This window comes from Salminus brasiliensis, chromosome 2 (genome assembly GCF_030463535.1).
Source record: "Salminus brasiliensis chromosome 2, fSalBra1.hap2, whole genome shotgun sequence".
Lineage (NCBI taxonomy): Eukaryota > Metazoa > Chordata > Actinopteri > Characiformes > Bryconidae > Salminus > Salminus brasiliensis.
The window spans coordinates 4,623,037-4,650,963 of NC_132879.1; the positions used below are offsets into that span (position 1 = coordinate 4,623,037).

A 27,927-nucleotide genomic window follows, 5' to 3' on the forward strand; every position below is an offset into this window, starting at 1 on the left:
ACAAGTATTTTTTAAAACTATATTAAATTACATTCAAGCTAATTCTAACTGAAAGCGTACTTCATAGTAATGTATTTATAAAAACAAAAAAGTACAAAGTACAAAAAAGTACATGTATTTTAATGTAATTTACAAAATAAATATTGACATTACAGTACAATTATACTTCTAGTTCCTGACTTTCCAAAATAATACACTTCTACAGTCTACTTTCTAGTACATAACACATATATATATTTGAATATACTGTACTACACTTTTTAGTAAATTACAAACAGACTTATATAACTTTATTTGACATATCAAGTGTTTTAAGTGAATTACTGAAGTAGTTGTTTCAGTAAAAAAGTATTTTAAAAGTATTTAAGAAGTATCTTAAATTACATCCAAGCTAATTCTAACTAAAATCATAGTTTATAGTAATGTATTTATAAAAACATACTTAAAAATGATTTATTACAATACAATTATACTTTTTAAAATTCCTGTCCTCCCAAAATAACACACTTCTAGGGACAGTCTACTTTGTAGCGCAGAACAAATCTATGTGAATCTACTGTCCAACACTAGTATGTTATATAGTATGTACTTTAAGTGAATTTTGTTTTATATTTAAGAAGTATATTCTTTAATTCTATTAAACAAAATAGACTTGTTTTATTTTAAAAGCTCATTTCATGGTAATGTGTTTATAAAACATACTTATTACAACTAATTATTTATTACAATACAATTATCCATTTTTATTTCCTCCTCCCAAAATAACACACTTCTAGGGACAGTCTACTTTGTAGCACAGGACAAATCTATTTAAATGTACTGTCCAACACTAGTATGTTATATAGTATGTACTTTAAGTGAATTACTGCAGAGGTTGTTTTTAATACTATACTATTTTGTTTTATATTTAAGAAGTATATTCTATTAATATTAATTCTATTAATATATTCTATTAAACAGAATAGACTTGTTTTATTTTAAAGCTCATTTCATAGTAATGTGTTTATAAACATATGCTCTATTATTATGCTTTCAAGTGTAATTAAATAATAATAATAGTAATAATGCACTTTCAGCATATGTAAATAAGTGTGTTTGCAACATCTAAATCCAGTCTGGCTGCGTTCTGACCGTGGTCAGCTCTGCGTTATGGGAAACACTGGCTGAAGCTGAAGCTCCAGTAGGAGGAGTCAGTCCCTGTACTCTCACCTTCTTGTCGCGGGTGACATGTTGAAAAGCCTCCACTCTGGATTTTGGGACGTTTATGGAGAGTCCTACCCTGCCTGGGGAACCCAGCTGGCTACAAAACCACCGAGTGCGCCCTTGCAGTAGAGGACCCTTTTACGCCCCCCGCGCGCAGGACTGTTTTTTGAAGTGAAAGTGAAAGTCGTGCTTCTGTTATTAAGGGGAAGGAAGAGCTTCTCATGTGTGGAGTCTGTCTATTCCCTAAAATATGTGTCATTTACCGGCAGACAGACGCTTTCATTGCACTGGATATGCGGGCACCATCACTTCTTCTGCTAACCTTCATTTTTACTGCAGCTGAATACCCCCTCCACATCTCTGCGGTGAACGGTAGGTGCAGGCTCGATTTCTCTCCCTTCAGGAGCTCTGAGAGCTGAGAGCTTTTCACGCTGCACGCTGCGCATGGGTTGACAAGCCAGCCAGTCCACCAGCCAGTGGCTCTGCTGTACGCACACTCCGGTCCCCCACTGATGAAGGGAGGCTGAGCAGCGTATTTATTGGACCAGGCAAGCTAAACACAAGGGTTCAGAAGTGAGATTACACCAGGAGTGGGTATCTGCAGCTTTCTCTTAGAGCTTCTGCCAGATTGGTGAAGAAATACCTGCATATAAATAGCAGCGATGACAGGGGTCCAAGCATTTCTGCCTGTTCTGCCAAAATTGTGTTTCAGCAGAATTGTGAATGTTGGCTCAAATAAACTCACTGGAAAAGAGTTTTTTAAGGGAAGAGAAGAACCAGCTGGATGCTTTAACAGTTCTAGCACATGCCTTTTCTTTAAAAATAGTTATATGTTTGTAATATATATGAATTAATAGTTCTATAACACCAAACGTACGAGGGAAAGGAACCCCTGGCTGAACTCACCAGTGTTTTCTTAAGCTCTTATAGATTCCTTTGAGCTTTCTGTGACAGAGCGTATGATCGAGTTGTGAAACTCGCCTAGATCCTATTATGTGGCTTCCATGGTTAGGTTTTTCCAGAGTTACGAGCAGTAAATGTGCACAGATTGCAGCTGGGGTTCAGTGCATTTCTGCCTTTTACTGCCAGTATTGTGATCCACTCAAATAACACTGGGTTACAGAGCCCGCGTTGGGTTAGAGGAATAACAGGGCAGTGGTGGCTCAGCCCGGTGCTCAGCGGTTAGAGCGCCGGGCTATCAATAACAAGGTTGTGGGTTCGATACCCGGGCTCGGCAAGCTGCCACTGTTGGGCCCTTAAGCAAGGCCCTTTACCCTCTTTGCTCCCTGGGCGCTGGAGTTGGCTGCTCACCGCTCTGGGTGGGTGTGTGTACCCTGTGTGCCCTAGTTCACTAGTGTATGTGTGCGTGTGTGTGTTCACTACCACAGATGGGTGACAAATACATGCACATTTACCTTTTAACATGCTTTACCCTTTACTGGGTACTTTGACCGAGCACTGGGTTGTTGTTAAACACTTTTGTTGGGTTGCTTGGGTCAATTTGAACTTTTTTTTTTTTTGAATGATCAGTATTAGTCATTTCTTTTTCTTAATGACATTAAATACTTATTAGTCTTGACAGGGTACCAACAGATACGCCCCAACAATGACACCCAATACATTTTCTTTTTTTTTCTCAGGTCACTTCTGATGTTGTTTTTTTTTATTAGAAATAAAAATATTTTTTTAGCAATACTCAGAAAAAACGAGGTTGGAGGAGTGATATAAAGTTGACTGTAAAGTTGACTGTTTAGACTAATGTTAGCCTACTGGATTGACGTCATTACACAGATACACAGAAGTGTTCATATAAAATTGACTTAATATCCAGCTATAAATTGACAAACGTCATAAAATGAGCTACAACTGATAGACATCCACCAATAAAACAGTGTAAACAGATCTTCACAGTGAGCTAACTTTCACTAATCCTGTCAGTCACACATCAACAGTTCAGAAAATACAGTATTTACATATATATTCTGATTGGCTTCACTTATAATAAGTAGCACAATATTTTTTATGGAAGGAAAGTCTGCTCAAAGCTGTGAAACTGACTGTTGAAACTTCTCAGGTGCTGTTACGTAGTTCCTCAGGTGCTGTTAGTGCTGTTAATGCTGACAGTTGACCTATTGGCTGGGTTTTTACTTAGTTCGCCATTGTCAGTAAGCCAGCATCTTCAGAGATATCTCAGCTAATATCTCATTTCCCCAAAAAGGTTCAGTGCAGCAGTTTATAGAATATTAGATCACAATTTGTATTTCTTTTCCGTTTAACATATTGGAAAAAATACGCAACACATTAAATATAACACACTGTAATTACACCATTCTTAGAAATGCAGTAGTGGAGTGAAGTGGTGATGTAGTAGTGACGTTTTAGTGAAGCGTGTTAATTCCTTCTTTTTTAGCGGTAGACATACGTATTCCACAGCACTGCAAATGCTTTTTTAGTCATATGGCATTTTTCCTTAACAGGACATTTCTGATGGGAAACAGAGTGGGGAAGTCCAGCCATTACTTATACTTATACTATGATGTATACATTCCACACCTCCAGTGACCATGCAGGGTTAATTCCCCTCTGAAACCAACATTATATATATATATATTTATATTTATATATATATATATATATATATATATATATATATATATATATATATATAAAGTACCTTGTCAAAAGTATGGGGATGAGTGGGTTTCAAGGAACCCCATAGGGAAGTACAGCTAAAGTAAGTGGATTTTAGATTACCTTTTGAAACGGTACATCTTCGAGCACCAAAAAAGTCAGACACCACCCTTTTAGGGTTAGGATGGCCATTATGCTATTCATTAGTTATTAGTTTCAGAAAAATCAAACCTATATTCAACAGTAAATGACTCTGAGCTCTCTAACACTATACGTGAATTTGAATCTATCCATATTTAGTTTGTCCCCTGTTTTTCCCCTCATTTTGTGCACCACTTTTAACTCCTCCACCCTTCCAAACATGAAGTAATGGGCTACAGCTGTGTCCACCCAGTATTAAGTTCTCACTGTTCGCTGACACAAAAACACTGTTTTTCACACAAGCAACTCCTCAAACATGCCTTATGCTGAAGAAGTACACGGCTTAGCGGATCCTCAGAAATAAATAATATTTTGCTGTCTTTCACTTCACTTCTTTTGGTATAAACAGTTGAGTGGCTTCCTGCACTATTCCGCTTACATAGGAAAGATAGAGCCCAAGGAAAATATGAGAAGAACAGCAGCTTCCAAAACCGGAACACAAATAATGATTCACATGACCGGGCAAGATCTGTTAAATCACCAAAACTGCCCCCAGTAGATAAATAACACCTCAACAGGAAACTTCACATGACCGCAGGAATGTACAATGCCCCGAACAGCCATATAATTATAGCCCAGGTAAATAACACTGATGATTGCCTTCCAGTGGCTCCTGAAAAGTGGTGGATCTATTAGGCAGCGACAAGAACCAAACTGTGATGGCTAGACCACTGGGTCAAGACATCTCCAAAACATCAGGCAGGTCTTTTTGTGGGGTGTTCCCGGTATGCAGTGGTCAGTACCTACCAAAAGAGCTCCAAGAAAGAACAACTGGTGAACTGGCAGCAGGGTCATGGGTGATTGCGGCTCATTGATGCTCAGGGAGGCCCCACCTCACAGGTCTTGTGGAGTCCATGGCTCAACAAGTAAAACTTCTCATAATATCAAGCACATTATTTGTACATCTAGGTCGCACAAAGGTCTTAATAGCGTGACTTGCTAAGGATCTTGATAAAGGCTACCTTAGTGAGGCTCTGTTCCTCAGGGAACAAGCAAGTTTGTATTGGTTGAGTTACCAGCCCATGTGTTGTGTTGGGCTGTCTGCAGAACACCATGTATGATTGCCTTTTTTAATGGACACAGTTAATGGTGCCACAGACCATTAACCACCCTGGCTGATGAATAGCTTAAAACCCCAGCTGTGTTTACTTATCACGTGTGCAACCCGTTACTGGACATGCTCTGTTAACTTGTTAGGGGGCTTTTGCTTGTGTTCTCTTGGGATGAGGGCTGGTGAATTTGTTTTAACTTTGGTTGGTAATTCTTTTCTATTGATGCAGTGCAGTTTACAGTTTATGAATGTGGTCTAGCTCTAGCAGCCAGAGAACTACGAGATCTGGTGAGAGTTTTTGTCTCAGCACAAGTGTGGTTAGAAGGTTCTGCCACACGTCTTCTGATGCTTTGATGTTCTTCTGCTCTGCGTTATCTGTTTGTACCTTTACTGGAATCAAAGGATGTAAATGAAGAGAAAGTATGCGGTTAGCTGTTGTGCATCTTAGATGTCACAACGGCTCATAAAATACATAAAATCAACATGTTCAGACTCCCAAGAGAGCGTAGCCATGTTAGTACTGTGGTTTTGTTTTGCAGCGTCTTTTATCCAAAACTAAGTAGGAATGGGCAAACGTCAACTAATAGCTCTATAATGACCTTATAATTATTGTGGTTTATGATATCATCGCAATATTCATGCCTTCAGATATCTTAAAGCCCTTATGAACCCTTAGGAAGCCTTTTTTTACCCATTTTCTTCCCAATTTGGATCTACAGTTACCCAAACTCTCATGCAATGCTCCCGACACTAGTGAGGGTCAAGACCAACAACCAACCCCCCTCCCCTCCCCCAATCAGACATACATGCAACCAACCAACGCTTCTTCTTTTTCGAACTGCTGTCGATGCAACATCACCAGGTAGCCGACGCGCCTTGAGGGAAGTAGCATATACGTAGCTCCAATGCATAGGCCAGCAGACGTCAGTGGTGTGGGGAGAGAGCGCCATCTACCCACCCTGGAGACAGCAAGGCCATTTGTGCTCTGGGGGCCTCTAGGAGCTAGGTGTGAATAGTACTGCGAGAGGGAGCGATACTCACACCTTGTTCCTATAGGGGAGAGAGCACTATCTACCCACCCTGGAGAGAGCAAGGCCAATTGTGCTCTCTCTGGGCTCCGGCTGCCGATGGCTAGCAGATCCTCTGGTCATAGTGACAGGGCCTTATTCTGCTGGACCACTCACCAACCAATAGGGTTTACTGCGGTTCTGATATCTGGAACCGAGTTACCAGCCTGTTTATAGATGCATATCATAATGGTGCTGGCAGGGAGAATCAGTCAATTTATACAGCCAAACATGTACAAACCTTCGAGCTTCAGGCTTGGACTTGAGCTGTGACAGGAGGAGCTTCCACTTCGGTTATCATCTTTCAGCTCAGCTCAATTGTGCTCTAGCATCGAAAGGTACAGCACAATAGCGCTACCCCGGCTCCCTCTCACACCTAGCTCCTAGACCTACCCCCTAGCTAGGCCAAAACCACTACTGCCAATACTGCATCAATTCTCAAAAACCAGGTAAAGTTTGGTGGTAGACAGTGTAGTACAGTATTTCTAAATCCTGGTCCTGGAGGCACCCTGTCCTGCACATTTTAGACTCGACACCCTCTGCAATTCTGAAGGGGCTTGTTAAGGAGCTGATTAGTTGAATCTGGTGTGTTGGGAGCAGGGATAGCACTAAAATGTGCAGGGCAGGGTGCCTCCAGTATATGGACTGTATTTGAATAGCAGTTTTTAAGAATCTGCCGCTACCAATGCATTTTGCCTCCATGTCATAGTGTCACAATAAATATTGTATATCATGAAATCTATCTTTTAATCGAGATATAATATTTTTGCCATATCGCCCACCCCTACCTCCAGCACCAGGGTTGAGAAACACCGGCCTAGTATAAAAAGCAGGACAGACCATTTTGAAAGCAGCACTAAGGTCCAACAAAATAAGGATGTTGGAAACTTCAGTCAGCTGACACAAGGAGAATATTTACAGCCCTCGCCAAAGCTGTTCCAGTACTGTTCTCTACTCCGAAGCCAAACTTTGTGCTGAGGTTGATGATCCTGAACTTGGCCAGAAACCACACTCTCTTGAACTTCAACAATGATGGAAAAGATTAGAAACCAGCTGGGGGTAGTTTCTTGTCATATGCTGCAGGAAACAGGAACAAGAAAGAAAGCTGCTGTTTTTAATTCAGAAGGGGCAGAGTCAGAAGTGAGAGAGGAATTTGCAACAACTAATAAAAGGTCGGAAGACAGGGTTAGTAGGAAGAATGTCTAGAATATAAGGAGTAGACTTCAGATTTGAGAACAACGTGGATAAAATACAGCACAGTGACTGTAGGGAAGCTAGCAAAAGTAGGTCAAGGTGAACAGAAAGGACAGAGAACAGGTGGATCAGAAGGTGGGGCAGACTGGTAGATGCTTTTTTGATAAACTGTGTCAGATAATTGCTTCTAAGATGTTTGTTACTCTGCTCAGACGTCAGAGTCGGGAAGATGAATCGTGCCAGACATACCAGATTTTTTTGCATTGTTGGAGCCATCATTATAGTTATCATTATAGTTAGTTAAGTTTTCTAATTAGTTATACACATATACACTTAAAGCTCCAGACCACACACACTATTCTATACTCAAAATCTTACACCAGAAGCTTCTAACCATGCAGACTATTATCAAAATCTTACACCAGAAGCTTCTAACCATGCAGACTATTATCAAAATCTTACACCAGAAGCTCCTGACAATGCAGACTAATCTCAAAATCTTACATCAGAAGCTCCTGACAGTGCAGACTATTCTCAAAATCTTACATCAGAAGCTCCTGACCATGCAGACTATTCTCAAAACCTTCCGAACTTGATGGCAATGGTCAAACTCCAATGTGTACCAAGAGCCCTTCAAGCTTCAAATACAGCTCGACTCGACCCACCATTCTTTAAGATCCACGGAAGACAGGCATGCAGACTTTTTTCTGTCTCTGCACCAAAGTGGTGGAATGTCCTCTGGCGTTCGAGTCGCTCACTGTCTTCAACAAGACTGAAAACCCATCTCGTCCAAGAGTACTTGGGCGAAGTGTAGTGCTGAGTATTATGGTCTCCAGACACCAGAAGCTCCTAACCTCACTAACTAATCTCAAAATCTTACACCAGAAGCTCCTAATCATGCAGACTAATCTCAAAATCTGACACCAGAAGCTCCTAATCATGCAGACTGTTCTGAAAACCTTCCGAACTTGATGGCAATGGTCAAACTCCGATCTGTACCAAGAGCCCTTCGAGTTTCAAGTACAGCTTGGCTCGACCCGCCATTCTTTAAGATCAACGGAAGACAGGCATGCAGACATTTACATTTACATTTACATTTACAGCATTTAGCAGACGCTCTTATCCAGAGCGACTTACAAAGTGCTCATACTCAGTTTACTAGCTGAATCATAATCCCTAATAAACCTATAGTTCAAGGGGCTAATGTCTGGTGACTACCATGATAACTACAATAGTGTGACCACTGGAAAGGTCATCTTTTTAGGATCTAAAAATATGTCCCATCCTCCTAAATCCAACAGCTTCCATCAGAAGCTTCAATACTACATTTACATTTACATTTACATTTACGGCATTTAGCAGACGCTCTTATCCAGAGCGACTTACAAAGTGCTTTGCTATTTACCCAAGAAAAGCTTTAGCTAGTTAGAATAGGCTAATAATTCAAAAGATACCTCTAAGCTTAGACATTGCTAAACACAATACAATAAGGCGACCATAGAACTATTCGTCCAAGTACTCTCTGAAGAGGTGGGTCTTCAGTCTGCGTTTGAAGACAGCGAGTGACTCGGCCGTTCGGACACCCAGGGGCAGCTCGTTCCACCACTTTGGTGCGGATCGGCTTTTGACCATTGCCATCAGATACGGAGGGGCTGGTACGTTCTTGGCTTTGTAGGCCAGCGTCAGGGTTTTAAATCTGATGCGGGCAGCTACAGGAAGCCAGTGGAGAGAACGCAGCAGTGGAGTGACATGGCTAAATTTTGGGACATTGAAGACGACCCGTGCCGCTGCATTCTGGATGAGTTGCAGGGGCTTGATGGTGCGCAGAGGGAGACCAGCCAGAAGAGAGTTGCAGTAGTCAAGTCTGGAAGTGACGAGAGACTGAACAAGCACCTGGGTGGCCTCTCTAGAGAGGAAGGGTCGAATTCTCCGGATGTTGTACAGAAGAAATCTGCAGGACCGAGTTACATTTGCAACATGACTTGAGAACGATAACTGATCATCCATCACTATACCAAGGCTTCGGGCTTCAGTAGAAGGAGTGACCAGTGAGCAGCTCCGTCTTGCTGGGGTTGAGTTTGACTGTTTCCTGTCCTGGCACCAAAGTGGTGGAATGTCCTCTGGCGTTTGAGTCGCTCACTGTCTTCAACAAGACTGAAAACCCATCTCGTCCAAGAGTACTTGGGCGAAGTGTAGTGCTGAGTATTATGGTCTCCATACTGCCTTTTGTATTTAGAAGTATCTAACCTTAAAAAGAGGGATCTTTTGGATGTCCTGCCTCTTCCTCTCTGTGGTCTTTTTTGCTCCATTTTTGTTTTCCTTTGCTTTGTCTGAATCAGTGTATTAGTTTATGGCTGCGTTCACATTACCAGGCTGAAATGACTCAAATCTGAGTTTTTTTAGGGCTGAGTGGACGCAATCAGCCCTAATTTGGCACAGCCGATTTACCCACCTGTTCATAGATCATCCTAACAGGACAGTTGCTCCCAAGAGTAACTTAACTCAGACTTAACACATGAACACAAAGCCAGCAACTGATTTTATGAAAGTTCCCAGGCAGCCAACATGCTCTGAGGAAAGCTTCGCCGTATAAGCTAACCAGCTAACATTGCTGCAAAAGTGATGAGGGGAGATAGCGCCATCTACCCACCCGGTGAGAGCATGGTCAGTTTTCTACCCTGCATTAGACCTCTAAGCTATTCAGAGCCCAAAATTTGATCTTTCCAATCAGATTTGAGGCACTTTCATATATGGTTCTAGATCGGATATGTATTTGATTCATGGGCATGCGCTTAGTGCTGTCGTCACTTCCATTTACAAATGTGAACCATCAAAATAGCCAAATCCAATCCAAGCAACACTTTTTAATGTGAACGTAGCTTAAACCCCCTACCGAACGCATGATTGGGTTTTGCGCATAAGGAACCAATTTCTTGATGTAATTCAGTTACTGCATGTATTCAGATGGGAAAAACTGTACTACCCTGCATATTACTGCATGATTCTGGAGTGCCTAAAGGACCAAATACCTTTAAGCTGTGGCATAACTGATATCTAAGTCGATGTGTGTATATTTACGACTCTGACAAACCTGTTTGCAAATCAGGCAACAGGTTTTCCAAGCAAAGAGGAGTTTATACAGTACCTATCAGACCGCTATGAATAGATTAGGAGACACCCCACCGCTACGTCAAAGGGGTTATCAACATGAATAAGCATGTTAACCTTCCACATGACTTACTGGGACTGGATGCGTGTTCTCGTTATGCATGCAGAGATTTTCTAAGGTAATCTGATAACATTGCTGACTTGGATTAGTGCCATCTTTCTCAGAAAACCTAGGACTTCGTCAGAAGGTGTCGAAATGATCAACGAAAGTGAACCCCAAGGCCGTGCTTTAACCACTCATTCAAGCACTCTGCACCTCTTTGTATAGTAGGTATGGGGCCAGAAAATGGGTTCTTCAATCAGAGGAGTGGAGTGTTTAAAGTAGTATCATAAAATTAGGGCTGTGTGTTGGCAAGAACCTGGTGATACGCTAAGTGTCACGATGCAGCAGTTACGATTCAGTATTTTGTGATAATATGTCACTATTATTTAACTCAAATTTTAGGAAAAACTGTCATAGAACAAAAAACTGCTTAAACCTAAGTAAAAGAGATGTTGACTTTTTATCCAATCAGAACAGTGCGATCTGAAGGCAGCAAGCTGTCATGCAGAACTCCAAGGGCCTGTTTACACCTGGCATTAACATGTTTTGAGTCCGGGTAGCATCTGGGTCTACTTTGACTGGCTTCTGCATTAAAAACGCGCTCCCAGTTTGGTTAGATGAGATCGGATTCTACTTTTCCGCGTAAAAAAGAAAGCACAGCAACACGTTCACTATTTCCTGTTTGACTTCCTGTAAACAGCGGTTTCTCATCTAAACGGTCCCGCTCCGGGAGACTGTAAACAGTTTAGAGGAACTTCTACGACACGGTGGAACAGTAGATGGTTCTCGCGTTCCTGAAATGGCTCCATCAGAAAATGCAGAATATTTCAGCCGCAAGGGAACAAGGGAACTCTTGTACTGCGGGCATGTATCGATTAAACACAATGAGAGAGAGAGAGAGAGAGAGAGAGAGAAAATCCAAGATCCACAGTAATTATTTCTTGCTTCTGATCACAGAACACGCATTCTGTTTACACTTGCCTTAAATGTGAACCAGATCCGCCTCAGGCCACCTCCGAATCTGGTTTAAGTGATTCGACCGAAGTATTCCGATCACAGTGAGTCTTGGTGGTGTTTACACCTGCCCAATCCGAACATGATCTGATCACGAAAAAGGCGTGTTAATGCCAAGTGCAAACAGGCCCGTTCTCTTAAAGAAACACCCACCGTATCTGCATGACCACAATAACGGTTCCTCCTGCTTGTTTATGTGCTAAACTAAGAATGTGAGGGTTAATATCTGAAGAATTTCCTCATTCTTTCTTGAATAAAAGTCCTAACAGAAAATCTACGTCATATTTATGATGTGTTTTTAAAGCACAGAATTCCTCACAGCTCTGCGGTTATAATTATGGATCCTGTTGTCCTCCATCCCCATTGGGTCAGACCAGGTTAGGCACTTTGTGGAAACTGCAAAAATGTGGGTTTTATGAAGAAATATCTTCTTAAGCACAGTTGGTGAATAAGGTCCAATAATTTTATTGACCTTAATATTGCAAGTAATGGAGTGATTTACATCCAGGGCTGGATGGGGAACTAAAATTAGCCCTGGACTCAGCCCACCATAGTCACAGGCTGAGTCCAGACACTTGCGGTACTGCTCCTGTCCTCTGACTCCTTTCTCACTTTTCTCTCCGTCACGAAGAAGATAAAAAGAAGGGACGCAAATGAGATGAGGGGAGGTTATGGAAACCTGCTGTATTCACAGTTATTTTGGCCAAACTTTGTGAGGATTTAGCACCTCCTGCTGGGCCGGCATGCTCGCATGAGCATTTTGGGACAGTTCTTTTGTTCTAGTACGAATGCAGAGAGTCTCACTAGAACTAACTAGAATAAATGAACACAGATATAAATGAACTGCTGTTTATTTCTCACTAAAATGAATAACTGTTCTGGACCTCGGCACAGTGTTGTTTGGGCTCAGGACTTTTATTCTGAAATTCTAAGTCTGTGAGACCAAAAAGGATGGAGCAGCTCCTCCCTTCTCGGTTCTGCTCATATGGTAGAGCAGCTGTGGCAGTGACGTCATTACCCTGCCCCCTCGCTCTCGACTGTCCTCAGCTCTGTCTCTCTCTAAATATATATAAATCGCTGAAAAACGGCAGAAACAGTAAAGCTGTGGCTTTTAAAAGCAGCGATGTTGGGATTTAAATCTGGAAAATCTGTAATTTGTGGATTTTAAACTCTTCTGGGACTCAAAACAGTGTTGGGCCATGTCTGCCTGCCTGCACGTGTGCCTGTGTGTGTGAGAGATACCTGCTCGCCCTTCCTCCTCCCTGCGCTGCTCTTCAGCAAACAGAGCAGGCTGCTGGAGGCCATGTGTGTGGGCTTTAGCTGTTTTTCCGTGCTGGATTACTCGCTGAGAGTTGTTGACAGGTCAAGGTACTGGTTACCTATCTAACCTCACACTGGTCAGACAGGATGTGTCTTGCTGTGCTGTTTGCTGTGATATGTGTATGGTGTCTGTAGGTTACTCTGATCCTGAGTTAGGAAGTCTGATAGTGAGGGAACTGGGTTCAGTGAGTTATCCAATACCCGATCCAGCTAATTTAGTGATTTCGGGACCAATAGGGGGGCATCCCGGTAGAAAAATAACACTGGTGTTCTACACAGAGTACGAAAGGACTTTTAAGGACTATACTGTGAGCTGTGAAGGTGTTCAGACCAAGGACAGCGTAGCGGCAGCCTGTAAACCCAGGACTGCTCCCACTATGCTGTCACACTGTCATCCCATGTGTTACTTGGTGTCTGTAGAGTTGTCTAGAACTGCAGCTAGTATTCGTATTTGGGAGTATTCCTGAGTGCCCACATTAACAGTATTGTGTGGTCTACCTTATTACTGAGTATCAGCACATGTGGGTCATCTACTGTATGAAAACAAACACATACAAGCTGCATTATAGCAAAAATAATGAACAATTACATAAAAAAACCTTTAAAAAATGTTTAAAGCCTTGACTTAAATAAGCCAGCAGTTTTGCAGGCCTCAGATATCCTGGAAGCTTCTTCTACTACAGGTGGAGAGCATAAGAAACCTAATGATTCCTCAGCTTCCTTACCAGACATCAAATCTAATGTCAGAAAGACGTTGGAGTCTAACATCAAACAGACATAAATAATACTTGAAAATAAAAAAAACAATGTTGCACAGACGTTGAATTTTGGTTGGAAATCAAAATGACATATCTGTCAAAAGTCAACATTGGGTTGACCTCAAACTCCGACGTTAGACAGACATTTAATTTTGGTAACTTAAGATCAGCTGACTTAAAATCAACAACTTATCAACATCTGTCAGTGTTAGAATTTCATGCTGTTTGGACGTTAGCATTGTGAGTTTTAGCAGACGGTGGGTTTTGGCCACCAAACCTCACCGATAAATGTTGTTGGTGTTGTACGTCAATGCAACGTTGGCATGTGATGTTTGGAAGACGTTGGATTTTGGTTACTTTACATCCTAACTTATCATAACTTATCATAACTCATCATTTGATGCTGTCTGGCCATCGTTCCCTGACATCACAGGGCAACACATCTACTAGTGCATCTTCTTTATATACTTTTGATCTGTCTAGCTTGTAGATCATGACAATCAGAAAGCATCCTGTATCTCAGATTATTGGAATATTTCATAAGATCAAACAGTAAAGGAAGTACAATACAGAAATGTCCAGCCTCTGACAGGTATGTTCATTTATACACTCAATACTTTTACCATGAGTTACTGCACCATGGTGTGACATGGAGGCATTCAGCTTGTGGCACTGCTGAGATGTTACTGAAGCCTGGGTTGCTTTGATAGGGGCCTTCCCCTCATCCGTACTGCTGGGTCAGGTGTTTCTCATCGTCTCTCATTGGCTGGCCAATCAAGCACAATAATGTCATGGTCAGCAAACCATTTGGTAGTAGTTGTGACTGGCACTGTGGGCAGGTGTTCCAGTCTTGCTGGAGAGGAAATCTGTATCTCCATACAGCCTGTGAGCAGATAGAAGCATGAAGTGCTATATAAAAGCTCCTTGAGACTTGATAAACACAGTGGACCAACACCAGCAGATGACATGATACTTTGACATGACACAGACCGTCACAGACTGTGGAAACTTCACACTGGACTTCAGATACCGTGGAAATAGAACTCTGACTTGTCAGCTTCTGTGGCTTACCCCTCTTGAAGAGGGTGTTGATGATTAGTCTTGTGGCAGTTGTCAAGCCATCAGTCTCCATGGTTTTGGGTGGGTGGTTTTGGCTAACACTGAACAAACCTGTTGCAGGCATTTTCACGGGGTTAGCGAGGACTAGACTTTTAACAAAGGCCTATAAGGCCTTTAATGTCTGAAGACCCCCCTGTTCCAAAAATACTTGGGTGAATAGTAAAGTGGTCACCTTAGTGACTTGTGTTTAGTAGTGTCTAAGATTAGATTAGATTATCTTTGAATTCTAGTCTATTCAAACCAGCAAAGCACTTTTGTAATTCACTCTGGAGAAGAGCGTCTGCTAAATGCCTTAAATGTAAATGTAAGGACTTTTATTCTGAAATTCTAAGTCTGTGAGACCAAAAAGGATGGAGCAGCTCCTCCCTTCTCGGTTCTGCTCATATGGTAGAGCAGCTGTGGCAGTGACGTCATTACCCTGCCCCCTCGCTCTCGACTGTCCTCAGCTCTGTCTCTCTCTAAATATATATAAATCGCTGAAAAACGGCAGAAACAGTAAAGCTGTGGCTTTTAAAAGCAGCGATGTTGGGATTTAAATCTGGAAAATCTGTAATTTGTGGATTTTAAACTCTTCTGGGACTCAAAACAGTGTTGGGCCATGTCTGCCTGCCTGCACGTGTGCCTGTGTGTGTGAGAGATACCTGCTCGCCCTTCCTCCTCCCTGCGCTGCTCTTCAGCAAACAGAGCAGGCTGCTGGAGGCCATGTGTGTGGGCTTTAGCTGTTTTTCCGTGCTGGATTACTCGCTGAGAGTTGTTGACAGGTCAAGGTACTGGTTACCTATCTAACCTCACACTGGTCAGACAGGATGTGTCTTGCTGTGCTGTTTGCTGTGATATGTTTATGGTGCCTGTAGGTTACTCTGATCCTGAGTTATGAAGTCTGATAGTAAGGGAACTGGGTTCAGTGAATGGATCGGCCTAATTATCCAATACCCGATCCAGCTAATTTAGTGATTTCGGGACCAATAGGGGGGCATCCCTAATTGCGACCGGTAGAAAGGACCTTCAAGGACTAAACTGTGAGCTGTGAAGTTGCTCAGACCGAGGACGACACTAAAACAGCTGTACTGGCATCAGATAACACAGAGCATCACAGTGAGGCAGCGTAGCGGCAGCCTGTAAACCCAGGACTGCTCCCACCATGCTGTCACACTGTCATCCCATGTGTAAGTTGGTGTTTGTTAGGCCTGCCGCGATAATTACGTTATCGACTTATCGTACGATAAATGGACGTGTCCAAGATTTCTGCAAGGCGCACGGTGCTGCTCTCTCGCCGGCTCCCTGTCTAAGGCGAAGACATGTCTGGGCCAGACAGCGACATCTATCGGTTAGGAAACGCGTGCGTTGCACACAGAGGAGGCAGACGCAGGTGGAGGCGTGTTAGCTGGCGAACATATTCAAGGCTAATAGGAATTTGCAAAAAAAAAGTTACACAGATCCAGAAAGAAAGTTTGGAGAAGTAATTCAAGATGGACTTGGTTTCAAAGCCACATTGCACTGCTCCAGTGTGGGAACACTTTGGCTTTGGAGCATGGAGGATGCAGAGGTATTAGATGATGTCAAACATCAGCTTGTGCAAGAGCTACTCAACATGAAAGAGGAAGAAAGAAGTGAAGAAAGTGCCAGTGCTGAAAACGATGACGATGGATCTAAACCTGCAGCACCCAAGAAGAAAAGGCTAAGTGACCTTCTTCAGAAAAGAAGATATAAACTCAAGTCTTCAGGGCCAGGCTGTGTCAGTGCCAAAAAGAGTTCAGGCTGATGCAGAGCTAACCAAGTTCATCCAGGAAGAAGTCTTGGATACATCATCTGATCCCTTGATGTGGTGGCGTGATAATCACAGAAGATTTCCTCTGATAGCGAAGTTGGCACAAAAATATATGTGCATTTGCACAACAAGCACCAGCTCAGAGAGAATGTTTAGCACAGCTGGAAATATTGTTACCTCAGAGAGATCCTGTCTCAAGCCAAACCAGGTAAACATGTTGGTGTTCCTTGCTCGGAACTTATCCGATAATTAAAATACACATGTAGGAAGAGATATGGCTTGCCGAAGCACCTGTTACTTTGATGGACACTTTGATGGAGCTAATTTCATATTACAGTGATATATAGCATATAGATAAATCAGGAAAGAATGTCTCCAAGTGCCTTTCGTTTGTTTACAAAATTAGTTAAATCAAAAGTATTAATCAGAAGAGTTTATTTAAGAGTGTGGTATTTTATTTGTTTTATTTATTTAAAATATTTAAATATTTTATATTGGAATGTTTGGAGTTCAACATTTGAATTAAATAAATTAAATATTTATTTCATGTTAAAATGGTGTTATTGTATTGCTTTTATATTATTGTTCTGACACATGCCACAAAACAACACTATTGTGTAACACTGTGTAATGCTGCATAATCATTAGTCATTAGTGTGAAAAAACTGTAATATTTTTCTGAATTGATTAGCATATTTGTTTCTGTATATTTCAGCTCATTAGAAAATGTGTTCTTTAGTGGGTGCTCAAAACAGAAGTTGTACTGTAGGGGGAGCCCAGAAGCAAGAAAAAAATTATAGTACCTCTTTAAATTGACAATATTATCGTTTATCGCGATAATTTAGGAGACGATTAATCGTCCAGAAAATTTTGTTATCGTGACAGGCCTAGTGAACTGCAGCTTGTATTCGTATTTGGGAGTATTCCTGAGTGCCCACATTAACAGTATTGTGTAGTATAACTTATTACTGAGTATCAGCACATGTGGGTCATCTACTGTATGAAAACAAACACATACAAGCTGCATTACAGCAAAAATAATGAACAATTACATTAAAAAACCTTTAAAAAATGTTTAAAGCCTTGATTTAAATAAGCCAAGCAAACAGCAAAGCACTTTTGTAATTCGCTCTGGAGAAGAGCGTCTGCTAAATACCTTAAATGTAAATGTAAAGGCAGCTAAAAAATAATGAGTGGATGTCTGTTGTGCTTTCTCAGATTGAAACTAACGGTGATATTTTAGCCGTTTTGCATGTGGTGCTTTCCATTCTTTTTTTTCCCTCTTTAAATCAGATGTGTGAGACAGTCAGATCCGGTATGAATCTGATGACCTGCTTATTTACAACCAACAGTATGTATTTAAACTCAGGATATATTTCTAGTAGCTCAGAGGAGAATCAGTTAATGTAGCTTTTCCAGTGAGACTCCAGTGAGGCAGTGGACTGGCATTGTTGATTTTCTTCTAGAGGACTTAACTGAACACAACAAAACACACAGAATTTCAAAGATTTCAGAAAGGATATATCTTGAGCACCTCTAAAGTATACTTATAAAGGCCTTAGAACTATTTAGAGCCATAAGAAGAAATAAATCAGATAAAGAACCTTTTAAACATTCATGTTCGTTACGTTGTCTTGGCTCTACATAGAACCATGCCTTTACTTAAGAACCCTATAAGGGTGTAACCAACAGCTAACATCTCTACCATCATTAGAGAGGATTATTCTGGAGCAGTTTGTCTTATCTAAACCTCAGACGTTTAGTCTGGTCGGCTCTTGATTGAAGTTGAAGTGAGGGGTGAAGAAGATCTCCATGGCCAGATCCAGAGAGCTCTCTGAGGCCTTCAGAAAGAAGGGTGGATATGCAGAGGAATCTGGGATGGGGTTTAAAAAGAAGGGGTTTAAGAACAGCTAGAGATCAGCCGCTCCACTGTCCACTAGATCATTTACAACTGCCGACACAGAAGGAAGTTCTTAATATTCGACAGTGTTGGCAGTGCGTGTAGCAGTGTGTGTAGCCATAGGATTCATAGAACCTGTAACATTGCCTAATGTTTTGGTCATGCTTGTGATCCTGATGATTGGAACATTTTGAGCTGTTTCTCGACTGTTATGACTGCAGGTCACAGTCTGATGCTATTTTAGCAGCATGGTGGCTAATAGAATGGGACTTTTTTATCTTGTGTAATGCTTAATGCTTATAGCATGAGTGTACTTTTGCCAAAAAGCCCCCGATTGCTGTTTATTGGTCGTGTAATCGAGCAAAATAATAAGCGAAGTTCGACCAATGATGCTGCTTTTCCACATGTTTCCCACCAGAGGAAGTGACATCACTGAGTGCAGGCAGACCTGACAACCTGACCTTCAGTTTCCAGCATTTTGATCTCAGATCAAGACAGATATGGAAGCCTCGTCTCGTATAACTGGAAATAACTGTCTGGTGTCAGTGCAAAGATAGCCGCCTAGTGAACAGACTTGCCTAGAAGGACGTTAGTTCGGGACACATGTTTCTATTAGAGCTCTTTGTAGATTTTATGCAGAGTTGGCCTGAACATTGGGACAGACATAAACTATGTATTTTAATAACTGAAATGACATATTCTACAGAAAATAGATAGTCCATGCAGTTGACTTTATAACTGTTAATAACAGTAATGGGAAAAAAAACCAACGTTGCATGTAATAATGTATGGCCTATAGTTATTTAGCTAATAGTTTGTGCAGAAATTGTGCCTGGGAGATGTGAAATGTACCACCAATTCTAGAATGGCATTTTGTATTGAGCTGCAATGAACTGCACTCAGCCTGATATGGCAAGAAAGGAACATTTGTGACCGGGACTGATCGAATTATCACAGTTAAAGTGCCTGAATGTGAAAAGACAACAACATCTGCATGTCTGTGTGTGCTACACAGAGTTCTGTGACCCTGTAATAGTCACGAAACCTATTTTGCTTTGTGCTACCAAGGGTTTTTTTAAGTCATAGTATATTCAAGGGTTCTTTATTAATAGCAGTGATTCAGTATAGAGCCAAGACAACTCAGAGGGCAGTTTGTGAGCTTAAATGGCAATTTGCATTAGTGGAAATTGTATTGTAGAACCCTTTTTTAGTATTTTACACCAATCAGCCATAACATTAATACTGACAGGTGAATAACGTTGATGTTCTTGATCTACCGTGGCGTCTGTCAAAGAATCTGCTGCTAATGCCACACCTTTACCACAGAAAGCCTTCAGAGGGCTTGTGAAGTCTTGACAGTTCAGAGCTGTTGTGGTGGCACAAACCGTGATGGCTAGACGACTGGGTCAGAACATCTCCAAAACATCAGGCAGGTCTTGTGGCATTTTTCTGGTATGCAGTGGTCAGATCCTATCTGTGAACTGGTGACAGGGGTACAATGAGTCATCACCAAACAGCTCTACCCTCAATGATTGGTGTGGTGTAGTGGGCAGAAGCACCTCCTTAGTGGCAGACTAGGGTTTTTAATTCCCAGGATGGTCGAGCACACCACACTACATCCTTGGGCAAGACTTCTACCCTTACATTCTCCTACCTGTGTAACATGATTCACATGCAAGCCACCCTGGATAAGGGTAATATCATTGGTTCTTCAAATACAAGGAGGGAACATCTGCTCCAGCTTTGCAAACATCGACTGGGGGGACGGAAGGAGGTTGGGAAGGCCACAAAGGGACTGTAGGGTCTTAACTATCACTCTCTCTGTCTCTGAGCTTTTGTGCCATTCATGTAGAGACCTGACTGTAGTCTTCTAATGCTCTGCTGACAATGGGCAGGACCGCTAATGCTCATATCATAGGCATGCTTTAACAGATAAGTTTTACAATATCCTGCACATGATTCTTATGCAGCTTTGGGACAGGGTTTATTACGCTGAATAAACAGTTCCAGGAAAACCTAACGTCACTTTGGGTCGCAGCTGCAGATATATGATATACTTCCTTTCAGTTAAATACAGTACCAGTATTCACCTTAATGTTCCCTTACCCTAAACGTGACCCTCACTCTAACCCTAATATTAACCCAAAGCCTAATCCTAAACCTACAAAGGGTTCTTTGAGAGATGCATGAAGAAGTGGTTGTTTTTTCAACCCATTTTTAGATGGGTTTACCCAAGACAACCAGGCAACCAACCAGGTAACCAATGCACTCAGAGCAAAGATCTGGGTACCCTCGCCTTTCTCTGAGTGCACTGGTTGTCTGGTGACGTTGCATCTGCTAGCCGCCATCACATTAAAGTGATGAGAGGGAGCCATCTAGTCGTCCGGAGAGAGCAAGGCCAATTGTGCTCCCACAGACTCCGGCTGCTGATGACAGGCAGCACGACCCATAGTGATTGTTGCACCCTTTAAGTTGCTTGTTTAGTCCCAGTAAAGATGTACTGCCCATATAATAGGACTCTCTGGAGCAGATCAACATGAGACCTGTTGGTACCATGCTGCCTAATGCCAGGCGTGGGCTAGAGAGGTAAAATGCCCCCAGCATTGAGCTGTGGAGCAGTGGAAGAACTGTGTTCTCTGGAATAATGATGGTGCACCATCCAATACTTTTGGGATTGGGAGCTGGAGAGTTGGGGATGAGGTGGGGCAATCAAATCCTTACAGCAATGCTCCTCCAAAACCTAGCGACAAGCCTTTCTTCCCTGGACAGTAGAGACAGTTACTCCATCAGAAGCAGGACAAGAAAGAGTTTAATACCTTGCAATGAGTGAGCAGGTGTCCCAATACTTTTGTCCATATAGTGTATATGGTGTTTTTTCAAAAACAACGAGATTAATCATTTTTGTTGTTGTTTTTTAACTGCACATGTGCACGCATGTTTTCTTGATCAGGTTCGGCCGCCTTATCAGCAAGACATGACATGCGTAACATGCAGACGGTGTAATTTCCCCACATTAGAAAGATAGCTTTGATGGTGTGAGAGGAAATGAAAGGGAGTGGGAGTAAAAGGAAGTAAGATAAGATGGAACAGAAAAATATAAATAAAAGCAGTGGGGTCGTGGACATAGATCAGAGGCTGAAGCCAGTGCCCATTCCTACCACACGTCCTTTACTTCATCTACAAAGAAATAAGAGCACGGACTCTTGTTGGCTTTGTTTCATAAAAGTTAATGGTCACTAATGCTTCCTGCTCTTTTGTTAAGAACTAGGAAGCTAATTTAGGAGATCAGTGGGGTGATAGATGTGGTTTGTCCTGGAGATGACATATCGGCAGACCCAGTGCCTCAGCCTGTGGAATACACTGTGTCCTTGCCAGTTCTGCACCAAGAACAACTCACAGTATCCAAAAAAGGCCCACGGCAAAGACAAAAGAATGTATGATAGGAACAAGATCCTCTCTGTTAGGCAGCTAGACTTACGTACACGGTACAATATGTACAATATGCTCTTTCTTAGACAACTAGTCCCGCCAGTTCTGAACCAGCTGTGTCAGCAGTTCGGCAGTCTGCAGATCAACACATACCTTGTTGACCTAAAGCCTATTCTGGCATCAGACAGCATAAGACAGGATGTTATGCACATGTTCTGCATGAAGGTAGAAGCATAGGTGCCCATAAAGCCTGTCTAAATGTAACACATTACTCATATGGAAAATTGTGATTTTCATAAACACAATACGGACAAAAGTATTGGGACACCTGCTCATTCGTTGAACGTTAAGCCAGCTTTTGTTGGAGTAACTGTCTCTATTGTCCAGGGAGGAAGGCTTTCTGCTACATTCTGGAGAGCTTAGTTGTGAGGATCTGATTGCATTCCATTTAGAGACAAGAGCATTGGTGAAGTCAGGATGATGGATAACTACTACTCCTCTAGCCCACTCCCGCCTATAGGCATGGTGCCAAAAGGTTCATGTTTATCTGCTCTGGAGAGTCCTCTTCTACTGGGAGCGTTTCTCTACAGGGAGTAGATCAGCTGTATGTGGGCATTTGCACATCTTTGTCAGCGAAGGGGGGGCAATTTAAGTAGCTGAATGCATTCATTGGAAGGGGTGTCCACAAACATCTGGACAAATAGTGTATAGAAGTTTCCTAGACACTTAACCAGGCAAAAAGTGTAAACGTTCAAATGGTCCTTTGACTTCTTATGGTTGGCTTCTCTGTATAAACCCATTGTCCATTGTCTATATACATGTAAAATACTGTTATACATACTATAATTACACTCTTTGGACAAAAGTATTGAGACACCTATACATTACATCTACATGAACTTTTATGATATGTCCTCTACATCCATAGGCATTAATATTGAGTTGGCCCACCCTTGTAACTCTAACAGCAGTAGGTCTGGAGCTCTGCAGTTATTTAATCAGCAGGGCGTTGGAGACTTTTTTGACACTCTGCGGCTGAGTTGCTTTCTGTGGTTCCTCTAAACGCTTCCACTGTTCAATAATAACACCACTTATAGCTGATGGAGGAAGATCCAGGAGGGAGGACATTTCACCAGCTGACTTGTTGTTGTTGGTGCAGTGGTGTCTCCTATTACATACAGAACCACACTGGAGCTCAGTGAGCTCTTCAGAACCTCTTATTCTTTCACTCAATAATCAAGAGGTGTGTCCCAAAAATTTTGTCCATATAGTGTAGGTTTAGTGTGTTGCCATGACCAACTGGATAGTGATTGACCCATGCAAGTCTTAGAACTCTTTTGCTGTGAGAATTTGATTGCATACAGTGACAAGAGCATTAGTTGTAAATGATGGGAGCCTTTATACCCCTCTAGACCACATTTGGACGACTTCACATGGTACCAATAGGTACATGTTTATCTGCTCCAGAGAGTCCTATTCTAAATCTAATTCTTTACAGGGACTAGGCAAGCTGTGTGTGTGTGTGTGTGTGTGTGTGTGTGTGTGTGTGTGTGTGTGTGTGTGTGTATGTATGTGTGTGCATTCGCACGTCTGTGTCAGCAATGGGTGCAACTCAAAGTAGCTGAATATAGTTATGCATTATAAGGGGTGTTCAAAAATATTTAGACACTGGGTAATTTAGGGGTATTCCTGTTGCTATTTGTCTATTCATCATAAAATGTAAAGGGCAGCTGTGTGTGTGTGTGTGTGTGTGTGTTTCAAATTGAAAAATAAAAAAATAAAAAAATAAATAAACAAAGTGTCCCCATCTGTAGATTAAGTGGAGGCCAAGAAGGCTAACGGAAAGCACATTGCGACACAGATGAAATGGAAACATGTCACAACCTTTTTTATCGATAAACGCCTTTGCAACATGCAGTCTTTCGCAGGAAATGCGACCAGACAGTGTATTTAAAGTTTTCACGCAAAGTCTCAATATCAATAATAGAAGACCTCTAATCTTAACATCATACTTATAAGGTGCTTCGTTTCTTTGAGTTTGAATGGCATGTATATACAAAGTGGTGTCTGCAATTTGTGAGTTGTCCAGTGCAGAAATAAGCCTGACCGCATCTGATGTATTTCTCAACCTAGCAGTGACAGAGACGTATGTAAAATCCCCAGCAGTACCGCTGTACCTGAGACACTCATACCAGTGTCATACCAAATGTGTCTCACGGCTATGAATAGAACATCACCACTGTTCAGTAATAATACCACTCACAGCTGATGGAGGAAGATCTAGAGGGAGGAAAGTTTAGGCTGTTGTTGTTGCAGCGGTGGCTCCTATTACATACATACAGACCCACGCTGGAGTTCTGCATAGTGATTGGCCCATGCAAGCCTCAGATCTGTTTCAGCCGTGCTGTTACCAGATGTTTGTGCAATACAACCACGTTGCATAAACCCCCCCCCCCCCCCCCCCAGCTCCTGGCACTCCTCATTAATCGCCAGTGTGTTGGCGTTCCCCGGGGCTACCTTCCGTGATTTCATTACCTGCCTGGCTTCAGCTGCTGCTGGGTGTGTCTTTAAAAAAAGGCTGGATACTGCAGTGCTTAATCTTACATTACCACAATATTATACTGTTACGCTTTGGCAAGATGGTTGGCATTAGCTATTAGATTAAAGTTTATGAAAAAAATAAAGTATTGGGACACCTGCTCATTTACTGTTTTCTTTGAAATCAGGGGTATTGAAAAAAAGAATTGATCCTGCATTCGTTAGTTACTGTCTCTAATGTCCAGAGAAGAAGGCTTTCTACTAGATTTTGGAGGTGCATTGCTGTGAGAATTTGATTGCATTCAGTGACAAGAGCATTAGTTGTAAATGCTGGGAGGCTTTATACCCCTCTAGACCATATGTGTCTCACTGCTGAGAATAGAACATCACCACTGTTCAATATTAATACCACTCACAGCTGATGGAGGAAGATCTAGAGGGAGGACATTTCAGGCTGTTGCTGTTGCAGCGGTGTCTCCTGTTACATCCAGAACCACGCTGGAGTTCAGTGAGCTCTTCAGAACCCACTCCCATTCTCTCACTAGTGTGTGTAAGAAAGGCAGACTGCATGGCTAGGGGCTGGATTTTATACTGAATGATACCCCTGAATTCAATGCACAAGAGGTTTGTCCCTCTATAGTGTGTCTGGTCAGTGGTGGTCCCTTTCCATTACATTTACATTTAAGGCATTTAGCAGACACTCTTATCCAGAGCGACTTAAAAAAGTGCTTTGCTATTTACCCCCCAAAAAACTCAGCTAGTTTGAATAGACTAATAGTTCAAAGATACCTTTAAGCTTTAGACATTACTAAGCAGAAGTCAATAAGGTGACCATAGTACTCTGCTATTCGTCCAAGTACTCTCGGAAGAGGTGGGTCTTCAGTCTGCGTTTGAAGACAGCGAGCGACTCGGCCGTTCGGACACCCAGGGGAAGCTAGTTCCTTGACTTTGGTGCAGGACAGAAAAGAGCCTGGATGCTTGTCTTCCGTGGATTTTGAGGGATGGTGGGTCGAGCCGAGCCGTACTTGAAGCTCGAAGGGCTCTTGGTGCGGATTGGCTTTTGACCATTGCCATCAAGTATGGAGGGGCTGGTCCAGTCTTGGCTTTGTAGGCCAGCGTCAGGGTTTTGAATCTGATGCGGGCAGCAGCTACAGGAAGCCTGTATTGATGGATGAGGGCTGAGAAATGTGCAGTAAAAGTCCTTTTGGGGCATTTCTGTTCTGCTCCATGTCTATCTGTGGATTTTAAGGCAAACATGTTTTTCTTTGACTCTTTCAGGAGATTGTAAAAATTCGGAAATACCTCGACAGAAGAACTACGGAAATACACCGCCCAACATCAGTTATGAAGAAAACGCACGATTCAGAATGCCATGTATAGAGGGCTATTTAAGGAGGGCTGGGACGTCCAACCTCTTCAGATGCCAAAATAAAAACACAGACTATTATATTTGGGAGAATGATCCAAGTCTGGAATGTATACGTAAGCGATCTAATTTTCATAATAGATACTTATTTAGCCTATTTGTTCTAGAGTCCTAGTATTCTGTCTCCTTCTGTTTTGTCCTACAGTGTTAATTTAATGATATGATATAATGTTTGTATTATATTTTGATTTATAATGGTGTCATATTTTGGGTCATGTTGCTATATGGATAACTGGACAGTATTCACCATTCTTCTCAATTGGTGTTCGTTATTATGCAAATGAATATAATTTAATATAATTAATGCTAGAGTGATTATGACAGACTGATCATTCATGTGGATCATGAAATCTGCAACACTTAGTAAATATTTGAATGTATCCTTCTTGCAGCAGATCCAAGGAAACTGCCAATATCCACAGGCAAGTAGAACCTTTGTTAACCTACCTCTTTTTTGTCTTTTATTTATTATAATTGTTGTTGTTGTTGTTGTTGTTGTTGTTGAATTTTCCCCTTTCTCTTCCAATTTGGTACTGGACAGGAGGCAACTAACCCACCCATTCGTAGCTCCCTCTAGCATTAGCAATGCTCCTGACCCTAGCAGGACTTAACACATGTCAGACAGCCAGACAGCACCTCATATGCACTCCCAGGCAGCTGGAGGAAAGCGCTGGCTCCACAGCCCCACCGCACCAGCTGACACCTGTTCCACCAATGTCACTTTAAAAGTGATGAGTGGAGAGAGCACCGTCCACCCACCTGGAGAGAGAGCACGGCCAATCTTGCTTCTTTCGAGTGGGATTCGACCTTGTGACCCCTGGGTCATAGTGGCAGCACTGTTAATCAGTTTGTAAACCTGGAGGGTTTTCCTCTTGGTCACAACAAGCCATGTGACAGCGTTCTCTCTGCGTATTGGTCTGGGACCTGTCTGGGACGAGAGCAAAAAAAGTAAATACAGATAGAAGGTCCGGTGTTCTGGACTAGTGCTGCAGATTTCAGCGCAGTTTAACATGGAGCAACGGCAGAGCTGCCATCTGGTCATCGCTGTAGTAATGATCTGGCCATTATACCAGGATTAGCTCAGACCCGTGGAGTTTGCCTAATAGTGTGGTCAGATCGAGGTCAGATCACATTCTCTGATATAGTGAATCTATTTGTTTGTGACCGGTCCAAGACCACCAATTCTCAAGCATCTGAGTGCGATTACTGTATTCACCTCTGCCCAAACGAATCGCACAAAGGGTGAAAACGAACCCGAGTCCGATTTAACCGGACTGAAAAGTGCGGCTATGAACATGCCCTTAATGTGGAGGTTCTGTTATTGAAAAAATGCTAATGTTGCTAAACTTTAAACTTTATACATTTTAATGTATATTTCAATCCTGCAGATAATCCGATCACAGGTAAGTACAGTTGTCCATCCTTCTTTGTAGTCTGCCTGTCTCCAGTCTGGGCCATGCGCATGTGTCAGGCTCCCTTAAAGGAACACTCCAGCATTTTTCAACCTAATCTCTATCTGTAGCGTAGGAAAAGTAACAGAAAGTTCAAACAGGCCTTTTCACGCTTCTCACCCTTTCACTGAGATACTTGTGCGTAATACACTGAAAACTGAACACTGAAAATCTGACCATAAAAAAAACAGGACTGTGGGAAGCCTGGACAGCTCAACATCTCGCAAAAGTGAAGAACCCACAGCTCTAATTCTTTCTAATAAGAAATTTATAAGAAGTTGCCGTCACATTTCACCAGCTTTGAGTGGTTTATGTAAATTTTAGGGGTGTAAATATTATATTATTATATTATTAGAGTCTGAGTTTTATGGTCTGTCATTTCCATATACTGAATGAATTGAATAGGTACTGGGCCCTAATTTAGCGATCTTTTGGCGAGACGTCAGACGTGCAGCTTGATTTAGGGGCGTGTCGGTGTGTCTTTGCTATCGTAACGGCAGGAAAAGTTTGCCTTTGGCCTAAGTCTCATGTACTAAAGTCTCTTAATTAATCATGGGTGTGTTTCGGGCGTAACGAGCAATTAACCAATCAGCATGTCACTCACCGTTTCCTTTAAGAGCCTTAGGCGAACTTTTCCTGCCGTTAC

General features: G+C 42.1%; 1 protein-coding gene across 3 annotated transcripts in view; it reads left to right on the forward strand.

The window, feature by feature from the left end:
• Positions 1-1,177: 1,177 nt before the first annotated feature.
• Positions 1,178-27,927, forward strand: part of il15ra (interleukin 15 receptor subunit alpha) — a 42,220-nt gene continuing 15,470 nt past the window's right edge. For 2 of the 3 annotated variants that reach the window (XM_072674163.1, XM_072674162.1), the window contains exons 1-4: positions 1,178-1,575; positions 25,683-25,886; positions 26,223-26,252; positions 27,219-27,233. In XM_072674163.1, coding sequence (XP_072530264.1) covers positions 1,425-1,575; positions 25,683-25,886; positions 26,223-26,252; positions 27,219-27,233 — 400 coding nt within the window. In that variant the 5' untranslated portion in view covers positions 1,178-1,424. The remainder of the gene's footprint in view (positions 1,576-25,682; positions 25,887-26,222; positions 26,253-27,218; positions 27,234-27,927) is intronic. The other variant, XM_072674161.1, reaches the window with a different exon arrangement.